Below are 21,044 nucleotides of genomic sequence, written 5' to 3'. Positions count from 1 at the left end.
GGATGAAACATGTTATGACAACTTTGTATTTGCTGTTGTGTGACTGATGTTTGGCCTGAATGAATAAGAAGGAGACCTGCAGAGGTAGGAGACCTAGAACTCTGGAGTATCTGTCTCCACAGTAAATAATCTGATGATGTTTGATGGTTATTAGTTTCTGCTTTGAAAACAAAACTACTGTGAAACTATCAGGAAATAAAGTTTTCTTTCTCTTATTCACCCACTTAGTTTTCTCATCTCTCTCTCTCATTCACTCTCTAGCTCACTCGCCCGTCGTTCTCTCTTTTCCGCTCATGCGATTAGACTCAGCTCAAGTTACTGTTCATCATATTTCTGATGTTTTGGTTTAATCCCTGTAGTTTCAGGCTACAATACTCCTGATATCAATCAATCACTATATTTTGCTATTTCAGGTACTATAATTGCCTCCATGATCAGTGTTTCACAGCCAGTGCTGCTGCTGCAGCTGATCACTGTGCTGATAAACGGGTCAAACTACAATAACTAACTTGTTTTTAAATCACCAGCAAGCTGCTGTTCCTTTCATCTCATGCAGTGTCTTTGTCTCACGTCTCTCACTCCACATCGATCTTTAACTGAGACCTCACAGTTTGAAAACCTGATGAAGTGTAAAGTTTGATTTACTTTTTTGCTTATTTTATGATTGCAGCATTAAAGGCCATTCTTTAGTAGGGCTGTCACTTTTTATTTGAAATTCAAACTTTTGTTCAAATGTTGGAAAAAATTAAATATTCGAACTTTAATGACCTGTTCCGATTCAAAATGTACAGTCTATGAATGCAACAAACCGTTTGAAGTATTTTGCCTTTTGATCCAGCAGAGGGTGCTCTTAAAATTCACAGTTTGACCTGCACTGCTCTTTGACTCTTATCAGTAAACTACAATAACTAACTTGTTTTTAAAACACAAACAAGCTGCTGTTCCTTTCACCTCATGCAGTGTCTTTGTCTCACGTCTGTTACTACACATTAATCTTCATCTGAGGCCTCACAGCTTGATAACCTCTGATATAGTGTAAATTTTGCAGCATTAAAGGTCATTCCTTACTGTATTTCCAATGATTAAATTAAAGTGATCAAACTATCCAATATCATAAAATCCAGAACCCAACAGTAAACATTTGACGCTGATATAAAACAGAGAAAAGCAGCATCATAACTACAGAGAAACTTTGACATTGTTGTTTGATAAATTAATTTAATGATTAATCAATGATCAAAGTTGTTGGTGACAATTAATTAACTTTTCTTTTGTTGAGACATTTAGTCTCAAGTGGATGTTTGTCTGAATTTATCTCAGTATTAACATCTATATCAACACCATCTTCACCTCCACCTGCTTCACTCTGAACTGATGCTGCTCCGTCTTTCTCTCTCTCTCCACCTGTTGAGGTGACTTGTGTTTATTTTTTGCGACTTTGATTTGTCTCATCACTTCATCTCCTCTTTGTTTCCCATTAACATGTTTATTTCATCTCAATGTATTAATAATTAGATTATGCTAAAGATTATAATAGCATAATTTTAAGAGTTAATATTTGATAAAGCAAAATGGCAAGTGAACTGAAAGTCATATGTTTCTTTTATAACACAAGTTGAACGTTTTTCCACACAATACACAAACATTGAAACTGTTTTGGGTCCAGACGACATTTCAGCCAATGCGTTCTGCCTCTTTTGCTGTTTACAGAAAACCAGAAACAAACAGAAACCAGAACGCTTCAGATATCAAAATCTTGCTTTCCTTCAGATTCTGCATTCATATGCAGATATCTGTTTATAGAGATTAAGAGTTTGCTTACCTGGTGAACCCTGCACCACACCCTCTTTAGGCTGCTTGTGAAGAAAGGCATGGCCAAATTCCTGAGCAATGATCTGGAATGAGTAGAGAATAAATGTTTTATAACTGAACACAGTCTGCTTTATGTAAACTCAGGCTGTATCAAAGACAACTAACTGTGCTCTCCGCCTGTGGTGTGAGGAACTTCTGTATCCTACAGGAGAGGAAAGGTTCTTCCAGTATGCTGCTGACTGAGGGCCTCTCTGTGGGGTTGTGTTTCAACAGCTGTGCCAAGAGAGAACGCAGTTCCTGGGAGTAGTGATCAGACACTGGAGGGTAGAAGCCACGGACTATCTTCACCTCCATGTGCATGCTATTGTCAGCATTAAACTGTGAGGAAACACATTTAGTACACAGTTATAACCACTGCAGAAAAAATGAAGAAAGGAAAGATGATCCATTCTTGTTTGTCAACTATTAGACATACAGAGAAGAGATCTAAATCAGTATGTGAGCATTATAATACTGTGTAAGATACATTAAATCTACATGAATTACTAAACAGCTCACACACAGAATACTTACTGCAGGCTTAAGAGTGCACATTTCATACAGGACACAGCCGAGGGCCCAAATATCACTGCAGAGGAGAGAAAGTCAGAGGAGAGAACAAACAAATAGACAAACTGGGATCAGTTCTGAGGGTAGATTTACATTTATTCAATTAGAGCAGTGCTCGTTCATAACATGCCTGTTCAGAACGGGCAGATTGCTTTTTATTTCTTGAGAGCCACATATATATGTATGAACTGACTAATGTATCAATTAAAAGGATAAAGATTTAATAATGTAAATGGTATTAATCCAGACAGAAACTTCACCAATGAAACTAAACTGAGGTTGAACCGTAGAAGCAGTTTATTGCTGAGCGGGGTGCATGCTGTTGTGATGCGATGTGACAGTGTTCTTTTCAAACACTGTCAGACACAGAGCTGAGTGGCTCTGTTCGCTTGTTTATTCAAATCTTATTAATATTAAACATGTGACATGTCCAAATTGCACCGAAAGAGCATCTGTCTCCTCAGTAAATCACATGTTGAGTGTTTAGAACATAACCACTATGAAACAATCAGCAAATAATGTTGTATTTCTGTCGTTCACAGGCTTTCTCTGTCAGAGAAAACTTTCCACTGCTGTCTCTCTGTCGCTCGGTCACCCTCTCTCTTTTTCTCTGATCCTTTTTAAAATGAGTCATGAAACACACATCAAAGCCTAACTTTTAACAAACGAAGAGAGATGTCGTCTCCTCGTCTCTCTCATGGCAGGGTTGTACAGCTCTGATCATGACATGCAGTTGCAGAGCCCAGAAGCCCCGTCCCGCCGCTGCAGAGCAGAGCAGCTGATGACTTGTTTATTCAGAGTTTAAATTTATTAATATTTATCGTGCAATGTGTCCAAATTGCATTTGGACACAGCATTTCCTTTGTTCCCCAGCAATGTACACGCTAAATGTGGACTCTATCCAATAAACAGTTCAAGAGATATGTGAAGGACACACATACATACAGACACACAGATACACAGACATACAGATATACAGACAGATTCCTTGCTTTTGTAGACAGATAACAGTCACTTGTAAGCTGGAGAAAAAAAGGACTCAAGTGGTAGGAAAACTATAAATTGGACATGAAGATTGAGGTTTAAGGTTTTTGACAACACTCCAATATATTTTAAAACACAACATATCAGACTTTATCAGTTATTGAACGATTAAGTCCTAGAGTTATTTACATTATTGTCCCTGAGATTCTGCTTAATTTACTTCATTCAGTTAACTAAATCAGGATCAGGTTACATGCATACTTAAAATACTTTAAGAGGAAATCAATACTACAGTAGCTTCCTGTTGTAGATATAAACAAGCAGGTTCATTCAACAAAGAGGAGACATGATACCTTCACATCTCCCAGAAACCTTCACCTAATCCTGCATGACTCACAGTCAGTTCAGTGGGGAGAGAACTTGTCCACTGGATTACTGTTAAATGTTAATTTACACCACCAAGAGACAAACACAACGTAGAGCATCAAGTTAGTACCTTTTGTTGTTGTATGGTTCATTTTCATAGATCTCTGGTGAAAGGTAAAGTCGTGTTCCTATGATTGTTGTTGCCAGTACTTCAGTGCTGGAAATAAGAATAGAATAGAAAGCAGACTGTATTATACTTTACTATTTCCATTTTAATTTTGGCTTTATAGAGATCTACAGATTCATTCAGATGACATTTTACAAACCTGTTCAGCACCCTTGAAACTCCAAAGTCCCCGAGCTGTACAGTTCCGTCTTTTGTCAAAAATATGTTCTATGCAGACATCATGAAAAGACATGTAATGTCATTATCATGAGTTTATACGATACAAATAAAAAATGCATCATCACTGAGGCAAGATCATGTGGTGAATGAAGCAATACCTCTGGTTTAATGTCCCTGTGGAGGATTTTTTTATCATGGATGTGTTTTAGTGCCAGACAAATCTGCACAAACCAGTCCAGGATCTAAGAAAGGGAGAGGAACGTAAAGCCACATGACAGAAAAAGCCAAAAAATATAAAAACATTAAAGAGACTAAATACATGTTAAAGACATATACAGTGAAGTGGAATAGTGAGTGTTATATGATGAATTCTATCCACATGTTGAACAGTTTCACTCTAAAGATTATCAGGTTTATCCTCAACATTCATGATTGTCTTGAAGAGTTAGTAGCTTACTTGTTCTTCTGAGAAAAGTTCTCCTTTCTGAGAGTTGATCTTCTCTAAGAGGTCTCCTCCCTCACAGTAGTCCATCACAATATACAGACAGTCCTTCACTAAAAAGATTTTTATACAGCATAAGGAACATGCATGAAAACACGTGTATGCATCAGCATATCATTGCAGTAGATGAACTCTGTGATTCTTTGAGGTTACAGATCTTGGATCATTTATACCTTCAAAAGACTCTTTATACTGGACAATGTTGGGATGACTCATGTTGGCGAGGACTTCAACTTCTTTTTGAGCTTTCTGCCTCTCTTCAGGTGACATCTGTCAAAGTGAGAGGGACAGATAATGTGAAAGAGCAACGTAGTAAAGAGGAGCTCAAATCAACACTGATACTGTTTAATATTATGCAAAGGGTTCTTACTCTAGATATGCCATATATCTCCTTGATGACATATTGGTGTCCATCCTCTTTGGATTTGACAAGGTTGGCCGTTCCAAATGCACCTTTCCCAATTCTCTTCACAAGTTTGTACTTGTCCATATTAGAGGAATGACTGCCACCTAATGCTGGTTCTGCAGAGAGACAAACACAGCTGATTAAACAAATGCACTGAATTAACTACAGTAAAGTTACAATGAATAACAAGCTCTGAGTTACATATTTAAAGCTGCACTAATTGATATTTCTATTTTAACAGTGAATCACATCACTCTGTGCAACGTGAAAAGGGTCATTTATCATACAGGGGACATATTAATACTTTTTGTGATTTTGTTATTTTTACTCTGTTATGGTGTCTGATGTCTATATTAAACATGGTAAAAGGACCAAAACATGAGGAGTAAGGTACTGTATGTCCACATGTGTCCTGACTTTTGACATGAAACATGTATTTTCAACATGAGGCTGTTATGTATATGACCAGCATCCATATGGGCAGGCTGCCCTCCATCAGGCCATGGATGAAGCAGGGAGCCAGAGGAAACAGCCACACAGAAACCCAATGATCAGTGACTCCACGACTTCAGGTGGATAGGGACAGGATGATTGCTACGGTGGCCCAGCAGGAACGGGGAGTTGCTGCCATGGGTCAGCAGGAACGGGGAGTTGTGGGGACAGAGGCGTAGCCCTGGACCGGACAGGTAAGGTGGCAAGGCGACCAATGAGAGGTTTTGTCATCTGCTGCGTTGACCAGAATTCAGTTTGGTGCTACAGGGACCTCCCAGGGCCAGGTGGGTGCCCAGTAAAGGGTTTTGGGCTGGAGATGGCTCCGGACCAGCAGGCTGCAGGCTAGCTGGCTCCTTGCTAGCAGTCTTAGATGCCTGATAGCGGAAGTACTCAAGCAGAGTCATCTGAGCTGGAATGTCAGGCGAGGAAGCAGAATGGCAGTGCTGGTGGTTGGCAGGCTGCAGGCTCACAACCCCAACCTTAAGTGACTGGGGGGCTGGCTGCTTGTGAGCCATCCGGGGTGCAGGCTGAAGACTAGTGTGGCCAAAGATTTGATGAGGAAAACGGGTTAGAGGAACGGGGAAAACAGGAAAAAACGGGAAGTGGATTAGGTTTTTTAATTCACATGAAAAATAGAAAAGGAAAAGAATGCATTTCTTTATCCTGTTATCAAACAAGTTGAACACAGCTTTGGACGGAGGATTCATGGACCATCTCCTTTCCTTTCGTAAAAGATAGTCAAGTGCAGGTTACTCTGTGCTGAAGGAGATCAGAAAGAAAGCATTAACACACCTTTCCTTCGCATTTAGAGAATTCGACCAACTCTTATCATGGCTGCCACTTTGATACTTCCGGGTCATTTCACTCAGTTAGGAATCTTCCTAAGCAAAAAAAAAAAAAGACTATTCGACCGCAGCCTGAGACTATGAGAATAAAAGCAGGTAAACAAATCAACATCTGATCATCTGAGAAAGAATTGGGGTCGATCATAGTCAACCAAAGTAAAAGAATCAGGTTTGTCAATAAAAATACTGAAAACAGTTCAAAGTAAAACGTTTCCTCAGTGCTGAGACTGAGGTTGTCACAACACGCCAAGTTTGAACAGACAAGTTTACAGTGGAGCCCTGAGTATCACATTAATTATCATTAATAATCTGTTGTACAAATAGTTCTGCGTTGTTCGACTTGTTTTTCTCCCATCAGGCACATAACAGAAAAAACAAAAATATAACCCACCTCTGTAGAAGAGATTGTCTCATGTTAAAAATACATTCTTCTATCCAGGAGCTGGTTTCAGTCATGAAGTACTCAGATGTTAAGGCGTCTATCTGTCCTGTGGATAAAGCGCAGCGTTTCATTACAGGTACATATAAATATGCCGAGGCGGTCCGCCATTATTAGAAAGGCCCTTTTTCTCTGCTGCTGAAGCCACTTCCACTTTTGGTTTGCACATAAGCGACTGTTCATAATTTATGAGAGGGAGGGGTGGTGCAAAACGGTGCAGGCGAGTCAAATATTATTTTAAGCACTGAGGAAATTTATGTTTGTTTTTTTTTTTTTTTAATTTTGGCTAAGGGGAAGGACATACAACTTTAAATTGTTTCAGTTTGTATTTATTTTTCTTTTCTTTTAAAAATACGTGTTTTACAGATTTGTAGTGACGGGACTCCTAAAACGTTTCTGAGAAAATAAACCATCTGCTGCGTTGACCAGAATTCAGTTTGGTGCTACAGGGACCTCCCAGGGCCAGGTGGGTGCCCAGTAAAGGGTTTTGGGCTGGAGATGGCTCCGGACCAGCAGGCTGCAGGCTAGCTGGCTCCTTGCTAGCAGTCTTAGATGCCTGATAGCAGAAGTACTCAAGCAGAGTCATCTGAGCTGGAATGTCAGGCGAGGAAGCAGAATGGCAGTGCTGGTGGTTGGCAGGCTGCAGGCTCACAACCCCAACCTTAAGTGACTGGGGGGCTGGCTGCTTGTGAGCCATCCGGGGTGCAGGCTGAAGACTAGTGTGGCCAAAGCTAGCAGGCAGGAGGTCAGCTGGCTTGGAGGCTGGATGGCTACTGGGGAGGACAGAGGAACTGGGGAACAGAGCCTCATGCTCCACAGACTCCCAGTGGCTTGCCATCAACCTTTTTGCCAGAATGGGGTCCTCCTCCTGGACGGACCGGAAAAAGTTGATGATATGGTCACCATCGGAGTCATTAGGGTGTATCAAAGGCAGGAAAACAGGAACCGGGTCCATCTCTGTTAGGTCCATGTTTGGTTGAGTCGTACTGTCAGGTTGGTGAGTGGAGCAGGTGGACCCAAACGCAAGAGACGGAAGGCAGGCAGGATACGGTGCCGAATATTTAATGAAATGATCCAAAAAGTCACAAGAGGCAGACTGGGAGCTGATAAACTGGGGAAGACACTAGGAGCAGGGCTGGGCTAACAAGGATGATGCAGAGCAGGTGAGAGGAGGTGTACATGAACACAGGAGGAGTAAAGGAACACACAAGGGAAACACAGAGAAAACCAAAACCAGGCAACATAAGTGCAACACTGAAAACTCAAGAGAACAAAATACACACAGAGTCCAAAAACAGATAAAGTCCAGGCAGGACGTGACAGTAATGATCCTTCCACTGCAGCTCAACAGGGAAACAAAAAGTGGGAATTCGTGTTAACTGACAGTGTTTCCCCGTTGCTTGAGTTTATTAAATTATAAACTCAAGCAGATTAAATGATAAGTGCGTTTCTCCATTTGGCCACTGTGCGCATTTAGATACAGCAGCATAACTTCATTGATTATTTAAATCTCCGACACACCGACAGGATCGGTCAGGATCTAATATTAATTCATGTTCTGTGTTCTTCTACACATCCAAAGGTCGAACAAACAGTCCAGGTTCATAATGTTTGGAGTAAAGCAGCCGTCCTCCTGATAAATTCTCAGCTCATTATGTGGAGCAGCGCAGCAAAACTAAAAACTGTAGTTATCAACTTGACAGGACAGAACAAACTATCCAGCAACATTTAGCTTGTGTGTGAAGTGAAAAACAAGTTAGTTTCTGGTTTTGGTTTAATTTATATTCGAATTGTCGATTTGATGAGGAAAACGGGTTAGAGGAACGGGGAAAACAGGAAAAAACGGGAAGTGGATTAGGTTTTTTAATTCACATGAAAAATAGAAAAGGAAAAGAATGCATTTCTTTATCCTGTTATCAAACAAGTTGAGCACAGCTTTGGACGGAGGATTCATGGACCATCTCCTTTCCTTTCCTAAAAGATAGTCAAGTGCAGGTTACTCTGTGCTGAAGGAGATCAGAAAGAAAGCATTAACACACCTTTCCTTCGCATTTAGAGAATTCGACCAACTCTTATCATGGCTGCCACTTTGATACTTTCGGGTCATTTCACTCAGTTAGGAATCTTCCTAAGCAAAAAAAAAAAAGACTATTCGACCGCAGCCTGAGACTATGAGAATAAAAGCAGGTAAACAAATCAACATCTGATCATCTGAGAAAGAATTGGGGTCGATCATAGTCAACCAAAGTAAAAGAATCAGGTTTGTCAATAAAAATACTGAAAACAGTTAAAAAACAAAAACAAAAAAAATCATTTCCTCAGTGCTGAGACTGAGGTTGTCACAACATGCCAAGTTTGAACAGACAAGTTTACAGTGGAGCCCTGAGTATCACATTAATTATCATTAATAATCTGTTGTACAAATAGTTCTGCGTTGTTCGACTTGTTTTTCTCCCATCAGGCACATAACAGAAAAAACAAAAATATAACCCACCTCTGTAGAAGAGATTCTCTCATGTTAAAAATACATTCTTCTATCCAGGAGTTGGTTTCAGTCATGAAGTACTCAGATGTTAAGGCGTCTATCTGTCCTGTGGATAAAGCGCAGCGTTTCATTACAGGTACATATAAATATGCCGAGGCGGTCCGCCATTATTAGAAAGGCCCTTTTTCTCTGCTGCTGAAGCCACTTCCACTTTTGGTTTGCACATAAGCGACTGTTCATAATTTATGAGAGGGAGGGGTGGTGCAAAACGGTGCAGGCGAGTCAAATATTATTTTAAGCACTGAGGAAATTTATGTTTGTTTTTTTTTTTTTTAATTTTGGCTAAGGGGAAGGACATACAACTTTAAATTGTTTCAGTTTGTATTTATTTTTCTTTTCTTTTAAAAATACGTGTTTTACAGATTTGTGGTGACGGGACTCCTAAAACGTTTCTGAGAAAATAAACCATCTGCTGCGTTGACCAGAATTCAGTTTGGTGCTACAGGGACCTCCCAGGGCCAGGTGGGTGCCCAGTAAAGGGTTTTGGGCTGGAGATGGCTCCGGACCAGCAGGCTGCAGGCTAGCTGGCTCCTTGCTAGCAGTCTTAGATGCCTGATAGCAGAAGTACTCAAGCAGAGTCATCTGAGCTGGAATGTCAGGCGAGGAAGCAGAATGGCAGTGCTGGTAGTTGGCAGGCTGCAGGCTCACAACCCCAACCTTAAGTGACTGGGGGGCTGGCTGCTTGTGAGCCATCCAGGGTGCAGGCTGAAGACTAGTGTGGCCAAAGCTAGCAGGCAGGAGGTCAGCTGGCTTGGAGGCTGGATGGCTACTGGGGAGGACAGAGGAACTGGGGAACGGAGCCTCATGCTCCACAGACTCCCAGTGGCTTGCCATCAACCTTTTTGCCAGAATGGGGTCCTCCTCCTGGACGGACCGGAAAAAGTTGATGATATGGTCACCATCGGAGTCATTTGGGTGTATCAAAGGCAGGAAAACAGGAACCGGGTCCATCTCTGTTAGGTCCATGTTTGGTTGAGTCGTACTGTCAGGTTGGTGAGTGGAGCAGGTGGACCCAAACGCAAGAGACGGAAGGCAGGCAGGATACGGTCCCGAATATTTAATGAAATGATCCAAAAAGTCACAGGAGGCAGACTGGGAGCTGATAAACTGGGGAAGACACTAGGAGCAGGGCTGGGCTAACAAGGATGATGCAGAGCAGGTGAGAGGAGGTGTACATGAACACAGGAGGAGTAAAGGAACACACAAGGGAAACACAGAGAAAACCAAAACCAGGCAACATAAGTGCAACACTGAAAACTCAAGAGAACAAAATACACACAGAGTCCAAAAACAGATAAAGTCCAGGCAGGACGTGACAGTAATGATCCTTCCACTGCAGCTCAACAGGGAAACAAAAAGTGGGAATTCGTGTTAACTGACAGTGTTTCCCCGTTGATAGATTCCCCAGATTAAATGATAAGTGCGTTTCTCCATTTGGCCACTGTGCGCATTTACGCACGAGATACAGCAGCATAACTTCATTGATTATTTAAATCTCCGACACGCCGACAGGATCGGTCAGGATCTAATATTAATTCATGTTCTGTGTTCTTCTACACATCCAAAGGTCGAACAAACAGTCCAGGTTCATAATGTTTGGAGTAAAGCAGCCGTCCTCCTGATAAATTCTCAGCTCATTATGTGGAGCAGCGCAGCAAAACTAAAAACTGTAGTTATCAACTTGACAGGACAGAACAAACTATCCAGCAACATTTAGCTTGTGTGTGAAGTGAAAAACAAGTTAGTTTCTGGTTTTGGTTTAATTTATATTCGAATTGTCGATTTGATGAGGAAAACGGGTTAGAGGAACGGGGAAAACAGGAAAAAACGGGAAGTGGATTAGGTTTTTTAATTCACATGAAAAATAGAAAATGAAAATAATGCATTTCTTTATCCTGTTATCAAACAAGTTGAGCACAGCTTTGGACGGAGGATTCATGGACCATCTCCTTTCCTTTCCTAAAAGATAGTCAAGTGCAGGTTACTCTGTGCTGAAGGAGATTAGAAAGGAAGCATTGACGCACCTTTCCCAAGCATTTAGAGAATTCGACCAACTCTTATCATGGCTGCCACTTTGATACTTCCAGGCCATTTCACTCAGTTAGGAATCTTACTAAGCAAAAAAAAAAAAAAAAGACCGCAGCCTGAAACTATGAGAATAAAAGCAGGTAAACAAATCGACATCTGATCATCTGAGAAAGAATTGGGGTCGATCATAGTCAACCAAAGTAAAAGAATCAGGTTTATCAATGAAAATACTGAAAACAGTTAAAAAACAAAAACAAAAAAATCATTTCCTCAGTGCTGAGACTGAGGTTGTCACAACACGCCAAGTTTGAACAGACAAGTTTACAGTGGAGCCCTGAGTATCACATTAATTATCATTAATAATCTGTTGTACAAATAGTTCTGCGTTGTTCGACTTGTTTTTCTCCCATCAGGCACATAACAGAAAAAACAAAAGCATAACCCACCTCTGTAGAAGCGATTCTCTCATGTTAAAAATATATTCTTCTATCCAGCAGCTGATTTCAGTCATGAAGTACTCAGATGTTAAGGCGTCTATTTGTCCTGTGGATAAAGCGCAGCGTTTCTTTACAGGTACATATAAATATGCCGAGGCGATCCGCCATTATTAGAAAGGCCCTTTTTCTCTGCTGCTGAAGCCACTTTCATTTTTGGTTTGCACATAAGCGACTGTTCATAATTTATGAGAGGGACGGTTGGTGCAAAACGATGCAGGCGAGTCAAATATTATTTTAAGCAAAAACTTATGTTTTTTTTAAATTTTGGCTAAGGGGAAGGACATACAACTTTAAATTGTTTCAGTTTGTATTTATTTTAATTTTGCTTTTCTTTTAAAAATACGTGTTTTACAGCTTTGTAGTGACGGGACTCCTAAATCGTTTCTGAGAAAATAAACCAGTCAAACCTGCTTGTTCAGTCTGTGTTTGAATGTGAAGGGTTAAATGATCAGACTTTTGCGCCTCCACAGTTGCTGGAAGGAAAATGCTGCTTCCAGCTCTGTGACTGGTGATCCAGCTTTACAGAGTAATTTCAAATCACAGTAAAATTGACCAATCATAACCACATGTATGTATGTTGTCACTACTTTGTTATTTAACACCCCTCGTCACGGGAACGCGCATTTGAAGACTGTCGTCTTAAAACGACAAACAAACGTACAGATAAAAACCCACAAAACCTTTTAATCATTTATAAATTGAGTAAATGTCAAAAAGGGATGAAATGACTCTTGTTTTTTGAGACACAATTTCCTCATTCCACGTCCCGATTAAAGTCCAGATATCATTTGAAAGTGAATAGAAAAGAATATATTTATATTTATATTTTGTATATTTATTATATTTATTTTCTGTCTTTATAGTTCTATATTTTATGAATTCTCTATATAAGGTATTTTTTGCGGATAATTTGTATTCCCTTTGTGATCCACAGCCTATCTGTATAATTTTGTTTTCTGATGTTTTATTGGACAGTTTTTGTCTTTAATGGTCTAAATATTTTTTTAGAAATGTTTCATAGGCTTTGTCAATATCTTCTTCATCATATAGGCAACTCTTCAGTTTTGTGTTAATGATTCATATCTAAATACACAGATGGATTCCTCCAAACTCACCTGTATTTTAATTTACCTGCATCCTTATCCTGCAGTCATAGATCACAAAAATCTAGCAAATGATCACTGATGTCATTGATTAATATTTGTAAATATATTATCTATTAGTGTGGCACAGTGTGATGTTATTCTACTTCTACTAATCATTGAATATAAACATATACTATACATTACATCAATAAACTCATCAGTCATTTAGTGCTTATTAGGATTTAACAGATCTATGTTGAAATGTCCACAAATATAATATATATATATATATATCAACCACCAGGAAAGTGTCACATCCATGAAACTTATCAGCATCAGTCCTATAACTTTACTCTCTGAAGTATTTGATGCTGAGACCAACAGAGACACAATTCTGACTATCTGCCACTAGGTTAGTGTAATTTGATGGAAACCTTTATGCCTAATCGTTAAACATATTCACTCCAACTCCTCTATTGAGAAATGTGTACACAAACTCACTCATTGGGAGCATTTACAGAATTTATTCTAATTAAACCACCACTTTGAAAACACTGAACACCATCACAAGAAACACAACCTTTTTAAAATGGTGTCTTTCTAGAAAAACATAAATAAAACAAATATATCAATAATGAAATAAATATTCTAACAATAATATAAAAAAAATAAATAATGAGTAAATAATAAATTAAATACCGTCAAAACTAGAAGTGCACTCGATAGAACGTACACCTTCACCAAGGCTGTATCTCACAATGTTTAAAAAGTGGAAAAAAATCCATGAAACAGCTGTTTTTCTGGATCCTGCTGACAAACAAACCAACAAACAGATGCAGGTGAAAACATAGTCTCCTTGACAGAAGTAATAACAAGGGACACTGTTACTTCCATACAGGACACAAGTACTCCTCATCCACTGGAGGCCTCTATACACATTCATGGTACCACCACCTCTGACAGACGTCACAGCAAATCTGGGAAAACAGGGACGTGTAGTGGTACGCAAGTTTTGCATTATATGGTATCCCTAAATATAGAATATCTCTAAATGAATTGACAACTAATATCTTTACTATTCCTTCATTTTTGGAAGTTCTCACCAATATAAATATTGCGTTCTGACTAAAAGTTGAATTTTCTACAGCACATGTTGTACAATAGAAAGTAAGTAATCTTACTACACAAAACAAGCACAACATGAATGATGCCTTTATTAGTAGATGTGGATGATGTAGAAGATTGTTGTAATTACCACTGCAACCCTTACGTTGATAAAGTCAGAAAAAATATTACCTTCAATTTTTTACATTTTGCAATGTGAGGAAATTACCTTATCCCACAATAAAAGCACAGGCTGCTTAGATCATCTGTTAAAACAAACATTATTCAACAAATATGGTCAGATTAATACAATTTGCTTTGCACAGTATTAATTCACTAGTTTATAGTTGCATATTTATGAGATAACATGCATAAAACCAACAACATGAAATGATTGACAGTGTTGAGCAAAAAGGAAACAACAGATTCTCTGAGGAGGGAAGTGTCCAGTCTCAACTGTCCACTGAAGTGTCAAGATTTATTGCCTCCTCTGTAAAAATTTCTCTGCAAACTGAGGAGAACTTTGATTAGTAGAAAGGCAGGAGGATTGCATGTTCTAGGATTTTTTTCCTCAATTGATTACACACAAATCAAACAGATTTAAAGTATTACATATTTAATAAAACCTGCATCAGGATGTATAAAAGCAGGTGAAGATCTTCACTCCAATTGCTACTGAATTTGAGTTTGACAGTAATGTTTATGTAACTGCATTTCACTCACTTGTAAGGACACCATGTGTCATCTTGCTGACATCTATGAGGGTAAGTACTGCCTGTCCACCTTGAAACATTGCAGCCTCCTTTTCCTCATGAATGTTTAAAGTATGTGAATAGTACATGTGTGAAAACTGTTGCACATCATTATTTAACAACTCATAGGTTCATAGGACACAAGTACAACTACAGTTTAGAGTCAAATTTACCTTGTAGACTCCAGGCTCATCTTAATCTTCCCTTTAGTTTCCCCAAGTGGATCCAAGAAAAAGGTTATTTTCTCATGTTGGTACATAAACTCTATTATTCACATGGAAACACAACATACATTAGGCATAAACCCATGGTATTAGTGACATTAATGCAATTCTACATTGTAGGGTATTGTGTTGACCTTTTTAATAACTGAGAGCATGTATGCACTGCCAAATTTATCTGGTAAATGTCTAATTACGTAGAGTGTTTACATCACTATAGATACAGAGCTTGTTCTCACCACCAACATTCAATGATGGTTCTCATTCACAATTCCCACAATAACTTTGTGTGCCATTGAATCAGTCTGATAGTAGTCACAAAAAACACTAAATCCCTGTTACTTGAAAAGTGCATATTTGCAAAATGCAAAGTCATTAAAATCCAGTCAAATAAAAAAAAGTCATACTACCTACATTTTTCAGCTGAAGTGTGTGCATGTATTGGAGCTGGTGAGGTGGCTGCTGAGACAGGGCCTGTTGATGCTGCGGCTACTGTGGAGGCTGGCAGTGCTGGTGGGTCTGGATAAAATAACAGACATTGATTGTGAGAATGTGTCAACAACAGCTACCTTTAAGGGGGTATACTCCACCTTTAATAATATGATCAGCTGACTGGCACACTGCACATTCTGACACCTGTTTAAAATACATATATAAACACATATATTTTTCTGTCACTTCACATTGGAGTCAAACATGTAGATCAGGTTTAATTACTGTAATTTAATATACATGCTAGTAAGGTATACATCTTTATGTGCTGAAACTCAATAAACAGCAAACTCCTTATTTTTTCTTCAATTGCAGTGTTTATTTACCATTTTCTCTATGTCAGCAGCCATTCCAGGCCTGAAAAACCTTTCTGAAATGGCATCTCTGGTCTTTTTTTATCCAGTGTGAGCACCTGTGGAGCTGTCATGAAATCCCTAAAAATGGCGTCAGCCTCCTCTGTGCCTCTGACCACTTTGGTTTTGATGACCTTACCAGGACCTTCAGGTAGTACAGTGCTCCATCTGGGAAATAAATTGTAACACATTTACATCAGCAAACACAGCACAGCTGGAATATTTATTCAAAAGTGGATGAATCATTTTGTTATGTTTGACATAAATTTGACAGATGCTAATTTTACACATTCTAATGTGCCTTGGTGGAATTTTTAAATTTTTTTTTTATTTTAACACAAACTGAACTCTTTGACTGAAGTTGAATAAAATGGTAATTCACTCAGTCTACAGGCTATAGGGTGAGTTTCTTATATATTGTTTAAAATATAGCTTTGTTTTAATTAGGTTCATATACACTCAGAGGCCACTTTACTAGGTTCACCTGTGAAATTCAATGCAATACAAACAGCTCTGCAATAAATTCAACCTTTACAAAGATAATGTTCAGTTGTGATTGACACTCTCAGAGATAGTTCATTAAACTATATATTTATTCTTGAGGTTGTAGTGGACTGCTTTATATTTGTAGGAGCTTCTAATGTTTGGCTCCACAGAGAGGAAGAAGAATATTAGAAACACATTTCAATATAATGCTGTCCAGTTCAACATCACCACTATGACCTCAGTAATAAACATAGAGGTCTAGTTGAATTATCACTTCTGACAGTCTCACCTACAACTGAACAGTATAATCTTCCTAAATGTAGAATTTATGGCAGATTTGTTGTGTTGGACTGAATTAAATTGTATAGATGGACCAAATAAAAGTTGCTAAGGAGTGTATGTTAAAGGTGGCAATAGCTGTTTTTGACAGTTAACAGTGTAAAATAATAACAATAATCATTATTTATTCATATAGTAATATTTAGGCCTATTGGTAGACGCATGTCAGAAATAAATTGTAACAAACATTTACATCAGCAAATATATTTAACATTACAGCTCATGTACGTTAATGAGTGGACAAAATATTAGACAGTCAGACAAAACTTGACTATAATCAGTGTGACATCACATGTAAAGAGACACATTAGGTTGGTTACCTGGTGTTTGATTTTAAAAAGTAGAAAAAACAACTGTGTTGTGAGTGTGTGGATGTAAGGTGGGAAAATCTTTTAAGGGACAACAGTCGACATCTCTTCCTCAAATCCTAAATCTCATGAGAAAGAGAGAGAGAGCTGGAGAGAGAGAGAGTATATGTGTTGGTGCTGATGATGAACAACTCTGCAAACTCTGATGCAAAAAACATACAAAGACAGAAAGAAGTGAGGAGAGATGACGGCCTTCCTGCTCCCCAGCAGCAGATGTCACTGTGCTTAACATGAATGTTGTTCTGCAGTGGAACCACTGGATGGCAGCGTCTGACATGCAAAATGTGCAGCAATGAAATGAACTTTACATCAAAGTTTCCACCTCTCAGTTTTAACTGTTAACTTTGTTGATATTCAAATTTCAACTGAGAACCGAATCAGTTGGAGTTAGTTGGTTAAAATAAAGGATTCTGAATATTTACTGTTACATCTCAAACAAAAAAGAACAAACAATAGACACATAAACACTTAATTATGTTTTATTTTATTATATTTAAGCTAATTTATACAGTGGCTTTTGATTTTAAATGTAAAGCAGTGCAACATGCAGCACTGTTATAGACACTGTATAAAACAATGTGATGAGACAGGACTGACTGGAGAGACTCTGACATGCAGAGTCATGTTATATAATATTTGAAAATTTATATACATGTTTATTTTTTAAGCACACAAGTTGCTTGTACTCACAGCCTGTTGCAAATAGCTTATTGGTAAATATTTGTTTATTTTAGGGCTGCAACTAATATATTGTTTCATTATTGATTAATCTGTTGATTATTTTCTTGATTAATGGTTTAGTTGTTTTGTCCATAAAATGTTAGAAAATGGTTAAAAATGTTGAAAAAAGTCCAAGTTGACGTCCACAAATGTCTTCTTTTGTCTCAACCAACAGTCCACGATGGAGGTGATGGAGTTTCTTCTTCCTCAACATTTTTTTCAAATTACACATTAAAAACGTTGTTTAGTTATTGTTGTAGCGTTAATGTTACATCACCTGAAAAGCCAGAGAGCTGGCTGAAGGCAGCTCAGGAAGGTCTGCGTGTCAGAACCAGAGGAACTAATTACATTCCAGAGACTTCCTACAACTTATTTCAACAGTTCTGTTTTAATCAGACGACAAATTCAACACACACGTCAAGTCAACAATAAATCAAGTTTATATTCATTTATTTCTTTATATGTATATTTTATATTTATTGTTACAAAATGTATTTTGATCAGACTTGGCTGTGAGGGTCGGTGAGTGATTCAGATTCAGATTCAGATCAACTTTATTATCCCACACGGAGAAATTCATTTGGTCCAGTGCTCCAGACATAAAAGCGCCAAAGAATCCACAATAAAAACAATAGATACCCAATAAGACCTCAACATAATCATAATAAAACACATCTGAGACACAACAAAATCAAATAAGAACAGTCAATCCAAAATCATTAAAATCACATTTGATATAAAAGTGTAAGTAATATGATAATGTTGGTAGGTCAGTGCTGCTCAGACACATTACTGTCTACACACCTGGTTGAGATTGAACACGTTAGTCAATAAGTGACAGAGACTGACAGGCAGAGAGGTGAAGGAGTCAGTTAAACTGTCCGTCAGATTATTTGTCATGTTTTCATCTGGTTGGATCAAACACAGACAGGAGTTATTAATATATGAATAAGACTGTGCAGTTTCTGATTTCAGACACTCTTAATTTTCCATTTAGAAAGCTGCAATAGAGTGTAGACTCCACACAAGGTGGACTTGACTCTTGTGCCCCCAAGTGGTAGAAGACTGAACTTATCACTACTTCACTACTTCTCTCTTGTTCTCAATATTTGCTCTTTGAACTGTGATTCAGTGTTTCACTGTGTATTCATACAACAGATAGACTTTACTCCTCTTCAGATTTCATGAAGAACTTACTCCAGTGCCAAATTAACAGCATCTGCTGGTGTCTAGTGGTTCTATTTGTTAAAGGACCAGTTCACCCAAAATTACAGAAAAACATTTTGTGAGTAACCTCTTGTGATATGTATAGTCATGGAGATAGTTTTGGTTTTATTAGTCCAGTGTTTGAGATGTATGTCACCACACCAGTTCAATGGAGTTTCATTTGTGGTTCTCACAGCACTGAAAAGTTACATTAAATTAAAATCAACAGCAGTGTGTTTTTCTAGAAAGTGTGACTGTTACTGTGGATAATCCACAGAAAATACTGTAAAAAGATGTCAGATTAGTTTAGTAGAAAGTCTTCCCACTCAGAATTGTTGAGAATGTGTCCTGTGGATTGTCCAGAGTAAGTGGGGACATTGTTTTTAGAAAGACGTGATACTGTTGAAGTCTTTTAAACTTTTTAATGCACCACCATTGTATTGGGATGGTGGCAGAAAACTCAAATATCTCAAAAACTGTGAAGATAAAACCAAAAATAGAGAATAATCCTCCAAATACCTGTAAACCACTCTGTGAATCATATTTTATAACATTGTGTCATAATTTTATACAATTTAAATCTAAACATGTTCTGAGTCTATAGTGTTGATTAATAATTGATAACTGTTGTTGATAGACAGTGTTGTCCCATAATGCAATGCACAATGGAAATAAAGGAACTACTGACAGCTGGTAAAGAGTGACACCATTGTTGTCAGTAGTGCAGCGGCTTTGATTACAGCTTTAAAAACATAAAACTAAAGTCACACATTTGTAGAAGAAAACTTTATACCCAACATTTGTGAACTTATCAAATTTGAAATTGTCAATATTAATCTCAAGTTGTAGTTTGGTGTCAAGTGTTAGAGACAGAGATATTTAGCCACATGATCTTTGTACATACAGTATATTATCACCATCACTTATCATTATACACATAACTATACTGTATGTCAACCTGTAAAAAAGAAGAAAAAAAAACACTGACAAAGCAAAACTTGTTTGTATCTTGTTTAATTCATTGTGTCAGAAGTTGAACATGATCAACAGAGCAGAAGATGCCACATTATTCCCACAGTTGGCTTGTTTAGACAATATTTAAACATGAGCTAAAACGTCAGTTACAACAACATAAAGACTCTTATTCACTGACTTTTATCAACACACATCAAAAGATCAAATGTTTTACATGTTCCTATTAGAAATAAACTGTAAAAATATTAAAGAATAGTGATGACATGTTAGAAAACATCTGTTTCACATAGCCTTTGCTCTTCATCATCATCATCAACAGCATCAACAGCATCGTCATCTTTAATTCATGTCATTATGTACATAGTTGTGTTACAAGATGAATAAAACAAAAGCTTTGTACTCCTTAAAAAGTAAAATGCAAAAAAGAAAATAATAATAATATGTTTTTAAAAGATAATAAAACTATTTTCTGGTCTTTAACTTGACTTGTTCAACATCATCATCTGTCAAAAATAATGAAAAAAAAGTTAAACATCAACAACACATGAAAGGACGTCTCAGTATTTGTACATGAATCAAAAAGAAATTCACATCAACATGAAAACATTTGAACTGATGACAATTTATTTACTTTAATCTCCAAGAAAACATCAATAACTTTTTTCATTGTAACATGTTACATTTTACAAGTTATGTGAAAAGCAGTAAAACATGTGACAAAACATTACATGACCTTTGAACTACATACTGCAGGCCTTCATCATCATCATCATCATCATCATCATCATCGTCATCACATTTTTATTTAAAAGAATAAAATAAACAAGAAAAAATATGGTAAATATTTAAAAGTCTGAGTAATTGTTTCTGTGCTTTCTGCCATCATCATCATCATCATTATCTTGACACTGGTTACTATTCACATACAAGTGATATATGTAGCCATATAGCAATATGAACAAAGAAAAAAAACATATTAATCAATCACTAATCATTAATCATGACCTTTTTTCATGTGGTCTTTGTAGAACATCATTATAATTGTCATCATCAGCATCATAATTGTGTGGTT

At 37.7% G+C, this 21,044-nt stretch overlaps 1 protein-coding gene across 1 annotated transcript in view; it reads right to left on the bottom strand.

Moving 5' to 3' along the window:
- Positions 1-21,044, bottom strand: part of LOC122986667 (interferon-induced very large GTPase 1-like) — a 90,169-nt gene that overhangs the window by 24,032 nt on the left and 45,093 nt on the right. Inside the window, exons 10-18 of the mRNA XM_044357974.1 lie at positions 4,990-5,141; positions 4,793-4,889; positions 4,575-4,672; positions 4,276-4,359; positions 4,098-4,165; positions 3,902-3,988; positions 2,386-2,440; positions 1,978-2,190; positions 1,823-1,895 (exon numbers count right to left, since the gene is read on the bottom strand). Coding sequence (XP_044213909.1) covers positions 1,823-1,895; positions 1,978-2,190; positions 2,386-2,440; positions 3,902-3,988; positions 4,098-4,165; positions 4,276-4,359; positions 4,575-4,672; positions 4,793-4,889; positions 4,990-5,141 — 927 coding nt within the window. The remainder of the gene's footprint in view (positions 1-1,822; positions 1,896-1,977; positions 2,191-2,385; positions 2,441-3,901; positions 3,989-4,097; positions 4,166-4,275; positions 4,360-4,574; positions 4,673-4,792; positions 4,890-4,989; positions 5,142-21,044) is intronic.

The sequence above is a fragment of the Thunnus albacares genome, chromosome 1 (genome assembly GCF_914725855.1).
Source record: "Thunnus albacares chromosome 1, fThuAlb1.1, whole genome shotgun sequence".
In the NCBI taxonomy this organism is placed as follows: domain Eukaryota; kingdom Metazoa; phylum Chordata; class Actinopteri; order Scombriformes; family Scombridae; genus Thunnus; species Thunnus albacares.
This window is presented reverse-complemented; position numbering and strand designations above follow the sequence as displayed.